Source organism: Spea bombifrons, chromosome 4 (genome assembly GCF_027358695.1).
Source record: "Spea bombifrons isolate aSpeBom1 chromosome 4, aSpeBom1.2.pri, whole genome shotgun sequence".
Taxonomy (NCBI): domain Eukaryota; kingdom Metazoa; phylum Chordata; class Amphibia; order Anura; family Pelobatidae; genus Spea; species Spea bombifrons.
The window spans coordinates 107,074,212-107,081,647 of record NC_071090.1 but is presented as its reverse complement, the minus strand read 5'-3'; the positions used below and the strand labels follow the sequence as shown (position 1 = coordinate 107,081,647).

At 46.1% G+C, this 7,436-nt stretch overlaps 1 protein-coding gene across 1 annotated transcript; it reads left to right on the top strand.

Moving 5' to 3' along the window:
• Positions 1-1,613: 1,613 nt before the first annotated feature.
• LOC128490807 (histidine N-acetyltransferase-like) lies at positions 1,614-3,542 on the top strand. Its single transcript, XM_053462883.1, has 3 exons — positions 1,614-1,817; positions 1,932-2,156; positions 2,451-3,542. The coding sequence occupies exons 1-3, from the start codon at positions 1,638-1,640 to the stop codon at positions 3,114-3,116; spliced, it is 1,071 nt and encodes a 356-aa protein (XP_053318858.1). The 5' UTR covers positions 1,614-1,637; the 3' UTR covers positions 3,117-3,542.
• The last annotated feature ends 3,894 nt before the right edge of the window (positions 3,543-7,436 follow it).

Genomic DNA, 7,436 nt, shown 5'->3' with positions numbered 1-7,436 from the left:
ATATAATTGCCTATATATTGTAAGCTCTTGAGGGGAGCCTCAGAAACCCACCATTCTTACCCGGAACGTTGTATGAAAGTATAATAATGCTAGATGGCAGGCCCGGGGGGAATATTTTGAATCTCTCCCTATTAATGAGGGGCAGGAGGCATAAAACGTACCGTTTTCCTATTAGTGAGGACGGTGTGCGGTTCTGATCCGTATTAAACTGCTGTGCGCTGAAGGAGAGCTACATCTCCTAAAGTGGACAAGAACTCCAAGCATGCAGTGCCAGCAGAGTGATGAGAGTTGTGATAAGTAGAGTGATGAAGGCAATGGGACATATTAGTCCCAATCACTGTGTATTAGGAGGAGGTGAGGGGTCGGTGTCCTAACGTCTCTAATAGAAGGAGGGGAGGGGTCGGTGTCCCTGATGTCTGTGTATTAGAAAGAGGGAGGGGTAGGTGTCCTGATGTCTGTGTATTAGAAGGAGGTGAGAGGTAGGTGTCCTGATGTCTGTGTATTAGAAGGAGGTGAGGGGTCGGTGTCCCTGATGTCTGTGTATTAGAAGGAGGTGAGGGGTCGGTGTCCCTGATGTCTGTGTATTAGAAGGAGGTGAGAGGTAGGTGTCCTGATGTCTGTGTATTAGAAGGAGATGAGAGGTAGATGTCCTGATATCTGTGTATTAGAAGGAGGTGAGAGGTAGGTGTCCTGATGTCTGTGTATTAGAAGGAGATGAGGGTTCGGTGTCCTGATATCTGTGTATTAGAAGGAGGTGAGAGGTAGGTGTCCTGATGTCTGTGTATTAGAAGGAGGTGAGGGGTAGGTGTCCCTGATGCCTGTGTATTAGAAGGAGGTGAGGGGTCGGTGTCCCTGATGTCTGTGGATTAGAAAGAGGTGAGATGTAGGTGTCTCTGATGTCTGTGTATTAGAAGGAGATGAGGGGTCGGTGTCTCTGATGTCTGTGTATTAGAAGGAGGTGAGAGGTAGGTGTTCTGATGTCTGTGTATTAGAAGGAGGTGTCCTGATGTCTGTGTATTAGAAGGAGATGAGGGGTAGGTGTCCCTGATGTCTGTGTATTAGAAGGAGGTTAGAGGTAGGTGTCCTGATGTCTGTGTATTAGAAGGAGGTGTCCTGATGTCTGTGTATTAGAAGGAGGTGAGAGGTAGATGTCCTGATGTCTGTGTATTAGAAGGAGGTGTCCTGATGTCTGTGTATTAGAAGGAGATGAGGGGTAGGTGTCCCTGATGTCTGTGTATTAGAAGGAGATGAGGGTTCGGTGTCTCTGATGTCTGTGTATTAGAAGGAGGTAAGAGGCAGGTGTCCTGATGTCTGTGTATTAGAAGGAGGTGAGATGTAGGTGTCCTGATGTCTGTGTATTAGAAGGAGGTGTCCTGATGTCTGTGTATTAGAAGGAGGTGAGAGGTAGGTGTCTCTGATGTCTGTGTATTAGAAGGAGGTGAGAGGTAGGTGTCCTGATGTCTGTGTATTAGGAGTTGTCCTGATGTCTGTGTATTAGAAGGAGGTGTCCTGATGTCTGTCTAGCAGTGTCGTTGAGGCTTGTGGGAGTGTTGTCTTGTTGTACTTTGTCCTTTTGTGTAACGTTGTGTTTCAGTCTCTCCGGTTAGATCAGAGCAGTGACGGCTTTGTTCTTTGTCATGTCATCCGTCTCGCGCTCTGACATTCAGCTCCTTCCTGCCACTGCCGGGGACTATGAGGCCATCATGGATATCTCTGGTGGTATCTACAATGGAGTCGATTACCTGCCGTTCAGGTACTACACGTGGTTGAACGACACTAATAGGAGGATGTTTGTCGCCAAATCAGAGGGGAAAGTGGTGAGTAGAAGAAGCCTATTACCCTACGTGTGTAACTATAACACAATATAAATGCATGTATTTAGGGAATGGGACCAATAGATGTGTTTATGACTGTGGTCTCTCTCTCTTCAGGTGGGCTTTGAATCTTTTTTACTGGTGGATGGTGGCATCACAGCCGTGTTGCAGGGTCTCCGTGTTGCCCCCTGGATGCAAGGTCACGGAGTGGCAGGAATACTTCAAAAAGGTTGCATCGATACCTTAAGATCTGACCACCCCGAAGTCACCAGAGTTCGCCTGACTCGTGTAGAAGACCCTCCCGCTGCCATGTTAAATAAGTATCGAATTCTACATTCCAAGGTTAACTTTCGTCTTAATCCTTATTTCGCATAAATATAACCCAAGACAAACTCTACAAGTAATGTGAAAAGGCTCTTCCCAGCCTAAGGTTCCATAGAATGACACGACCAACAAACTTTGGCATGACTTGTTATCGCTGCATTCCTTTCTTCTCCGACCTACTCTTTTGTTTCGTTGATCCGCTGCCAGATTTGCCCCAAAGGTCCGCGAGGCATCATTAAATGAATACGTTCAGTGTCTTCTTAGCGCACGTTCATTTGTGATACTCTCATAACTCATTTCTCTTTCCTCTAGGCTGTTGTTTCAGTTTGTATTCCTCGCGCGCAGCTGGAAAAGGCCATCAAAGATCTGGAGTCAAGGGTTGACGGTGTGATCGGAGAGCAATCTATTCCGCCTAAGGTGGTGAGGCATTCTGAGGTCCACAGTTTATTCAAAGAACACATCAGAGAGGAGAATCTTCTTCCAGGAGGCTTCCTCATGCAAGCATGGCTTCCAATTACCACCCACAAGGCCAATCTTGATTTAATGCAGCGCTGGGGAATTCACTGGCTTTGCTCCTACCCATGTGATGTCACTAGCTCCTCGGCATCCCGTGATGTCATGGGCAACGTCAATAATAGTGAAACAAATATACACAATTTCCCTGCCTCCTCTGATGCCCTTCCCTTGTCGCAGACCTTCTCGGGGTTCCTCAGCCTTGGAACCCCTCTAATCCCGGTCCCCTTAGGCAACGATCAACATCGCTTAGACATTGACTTGTTTGGAACTCACCCATCTTATGCCAAAAGTCACGTCCTGTTTCATTTGAAGGAAGGCGTAAGGAAACTGCCCAATGGGGGCAGCATTGTCTGCAATGTGTACGCCGAGGAGAACCTGCGCGATGAGCTCACTGGCTTTTTTCAAGGGTTAACCCCCTTCTATCTGTGCAGGGAACAACTAGTACTGGAGATGGAAATCTAACCTACTGTGTCTGTCTTTAGAGGCTTGAAAGGAGAGTCTTTGCAATGAGGTCCCGGTGGAGGCAGAAGCTACCAAAGTGCTGAGTCTGCAGTTTATATATGTGTGTGTGTGCGTGTGTGTGTGTGCGTGTTCTCAGCCCTTCCCCCACACTCTGAGGTTTTTTTTTGTTGCCAAACCCTGTGATTGTTCTAGATGTCTGAGACTAGAGGTCCAAAAGGTTCCTGGCTGTATGTCCCTGCGTGTTAGTCCTAGAGGTGAAAGGCTGTGTGTCCTTGGGTGACTGAAGAAGGCGCGCCAGGCTTTGCATTACATATTAATGTTCCTCTGCCTGGACTCTGCCCTCAGTAATAAATGCCATCAGAGTCTCAATATCTCTCTAACATAGCTCTGTATCTGTCTGTGTTCTAATAAATGTATACCTCAGTATCGTTTTCTGCCTGTGGATTTTATTTGTTTCATAGGCTATAACATTTGTTTAAAATAAATAATGTATTATGATCGGTTTGTAGTATCCTAGACATAGAAACCCTGTCGGCAGATCGGCATCACTGGTCTTGACACGCCCCGCTCCCCGCCCATTGTCCATGTAAATGGGGGTGTTTCCCGCCGATGACACCCCCATTTAAATGGAAAATGGCCTGGGAGCGGGGTGTGTCAAGACCAGTTATGCCGATCTGCCAACGGGGTTTCTAGTTGTGTATACCCCCCAAATATTGACTATTGTTTCCCATAAGCTATATTATTTGTGCCTAGGGGCAAATAAAAGTCTGGCCCTGGGTTAATTGTCTACTTTCATTGTCGTTTCAGCACGCCCATCCATACTGCATTTGGCCCATCCATCTACTATAGCTCTTTCCTCTAGTTTGAATCAGCATCTTCCAGATATTGACTTTTATGGGACTTACCCTTCTTATGCCGAAAGTCATGTTCCAGTTGAAGGAAGGTATAAGAACACTGGCCAATAGGGCCAGCGTTATCGGCAATATGAGGTCATTGGCTTTTTCCATGGGTTCTCCACCTCCAACAAGCACTAGAGATGGAAAGCTAATCACACCATGTGCTGTCTCTGTTCTATACACCAAGGCTTTGGAGGAGAGACCCTAGGTTTTTCCAACAAAGTCCTGGTGGAGGACTCCAGGTGGCAGAGGCTATGAAAGAGTCTGTACTGGTCCCAGGTTGTGTTTGTTGCCACATTGTGAATAATCAGTTGGAAGCTGTTTGGGCCCCTCAGCGCATGCTTTGTATATTTTATGTCTAGATGGTTTGTAGTGTAGAATGGGTTCATTTCTAAAGATAATTGGACTCCCTTAATGGTGCGGGGGAGTCAATTATGGAAGTCCTCTAAAAACATCTCTAATGAGTGACTGTTAAAAATGTAATTGCTTGCAGTTGTTATAAAATGTTCTCTGATTCCGGTCTTCTAGTTAACTTTATTGTAGGTGCAATTGTTTTCCTCCCCCCTCAACCGCCGACTAGACCGTAAACTCCCGAGAGCACGGCCATCTTCTTCTTTTGTACCAGTTTGTTATTGTTTGTGATCTTAAGTCATCCCACTGATTGTAACAGCGCTACGGAATCTGCTGGCGCTATATAAATAAATGTAATGTGTATTCCACGTAGAAGAAACATTATTTTCGCTCATTAAGAAAATAAAATTTAGCCGATCTGTTATGTTGTTCTTTTCTCTGAAGGTTTAGTTACCTTAAAATAACAACGAAACTTCTAAGAAGGCTTGTTTGCAGTTTCCATAGCAACAAGCTATCATGTCACATGACATTTAAGCATTCCCTGGAAAAAATCTGACTGTGTGAACATGTCTTTAGGGGGTAAGAAGCACTCTGTGAGACAACCTATATGGCTTCTACAACCAGGGCCGGCGCCACCTGTAGGCAAAGTACTTGGAGGCTGCGGCTCGTGGTCACTTGACAGGAGGCAGGCAGCCGTGGCTCGCGGTCACTATGGGTGTGGCAAAGGGGGAGGGGCTTGTTGGGGTGGAGCCAGGGGCACCAAAATTATGTTTTGCCCAGGGTGGCAAAAATCCTTGCACCAGCCCTGTCTACAAGCCCCCTCCTGTAGATTCAATGACATCAGAATGCCATAGCATGGCAGCAGAAAGGGTATTGCTGGGTTTAATCCTGTGCCCCCCTGCCTGCACGGTAAACAAAAGGCTTCCGTTAACATGATTTGTTTTAGTGCTTCCGCTATGTCAGTGCAATGTTTGGGTTTGAATGTAAAAAAAAAAAAGACCTGATGATGCAATGGCTTCTTGGCAAGAAATAGAAGGTTGTCGTTAACGGGAAGAGATCGGTACGGAGATCTGTTCTTTCCAATGCCTTCATTAATGGTATGAAGGTGATGGAATAAGCATGAGAACATATGTTATGAGAACATAAAGACAAGCAGGCAGGGTGCTGGGTTGTATGGCCGGTGGCACGAATAGCAGGAAGAGGCAGCAGTTCTGCCACGTCACGGATCTCTGGTGGGACGTCATCTAGAGCATTGGGGACAGTTCTGATTTAATTCTTACAAATGTTTAAGTTTATGACAAGGATTTAAGAATAAACCCAGCAGCCCATCAGTGACCAGAAAGACAAAATAAATGGGGTTTTGTTATTACGACGTCTCGGATTCCGAATCATTGAGAAACGCGTTGAGGCAGTTGTTTAGTCGTGATGTACGCGTTGTGTTTTTCTGCTGTTATCACGCCGGTTCCCCAGGGCCTTTTAAATTCATCTTGCTGAGGTTTTTTCCGAGAAGGTGAGGGGGTATATGCAGAATATACTTAGTAATTGTGTGATGTGGGGGCAATGACTAACCCACGAGAACTTTAGAACTGGATATATGACTCACCGAGCAATTTTACTATCTGATTTAGCTTTAATTTTCAAAAAGGGGGGGGGGTCAGAAGAATTTGAAACAATAAGGTACAAAGTTAAGATTATGATGGAGGAATGGGAATTACGGTACATTTCAGTGGGATCCAGACAGCTGTGAGGTTATACATCTCATATACTGCAGGGGGCAGCACTTTACATACGGATCAGACCCACTCGGCCCATCTAATCTGCTTATTTTTCCTGATGTACAGACTCAGGCGTTGGTTTCGGAGCCATATGCCTAGCCTATCCTATGTATAAATTCCCTCACTTTATTAACCTCTGCTTTTTTTCTGCTGGGAGGCTGTTCCATTCATCTACTACCCTCTCAGTAAACATGTCTCAGGACATATATTTGTCCAGGAAAAGTGAATAATGAGGTCACACTATATGGCGTATTAACTCCATTGAGGAATTGTGGGTGGGTGGCACACAGTCAGTGGCTCTGATTTCATGAGCCCCGCAGCTTTAAGAATAAGCAGGAGAGTTTCTAGAGCAAGAAGGGCTTCGGCGGTGTTTACACTGCGATCGGATCCTCTCGTCCTCCTATGTAGAGCCGGGCAAGATATTAAAAAAGAAGTATTTGTTAAAAGCTGACTTTCTCAACCGCTTCCCGGGCAGCAACCACCTAAGCAAGCAAGAAATTAATCAGAAACATGACGGGCGAGAACCAAGTCCGGCATCCCCCTGATGCTTATTAAGAAACGCATGGAGGCAAAAGTGGGGCAAACAAGCCCAACGTGTTTATTAAAACATCTTTACTGTAATTACAATACATCTAGAATATCCTCTAGGTGACCGTAAAATGTAATAGCATAAAAACCAAATGCTGAAAAGTACATAAAACCCAGTGCAACATTGTATAATATTAGGTAAAGCATTGGAATGCTGGTCCTCCTTCTAGGAGCTCTGTTGAGTTGACAAAGTCCTCTTCTCCTGTTATTCTCATATGCCGGCGTCCCCGTAGAGCAGTGTCGGACCAGGGTATCCCCAGGGACGCCGCCCATGAGGTTACCCCCCCAGCACCAAGCCCCCCAAATGGGCTGGTTGGCCACCTACAACCAGCCCCCGCTCAAGAGCAGAGCAGCCCGAGACCAGCCATCTGAAAAGAAGACATACATACAGGGAGGGAAGGGTGTGGAAGCTGAGATATCAAAAAGGGGCCCAAACCCTGTAAAACCCCAAAAACCCATACCCCCCAGAACCAGCTCAAACCAGATTAGACGGATATGCCCTGGTCCCCCCTGTCCTGTCGGCCTATGCCACTAAAGTTGCCGCCATTACTGACCTTTCCACTCGCTGACACGTAACAATAGGCTTATTTTTGGTCTTTACATTTTCCCCCTAAGTGTCCCAAGTAGGGTGTTGGGTGAGGAGCATTGTTGCCTCGTGTTTCATTTTGTCTAGAGCCTATGAGGGGTTACAATTTGGGAGACTGTCAGGC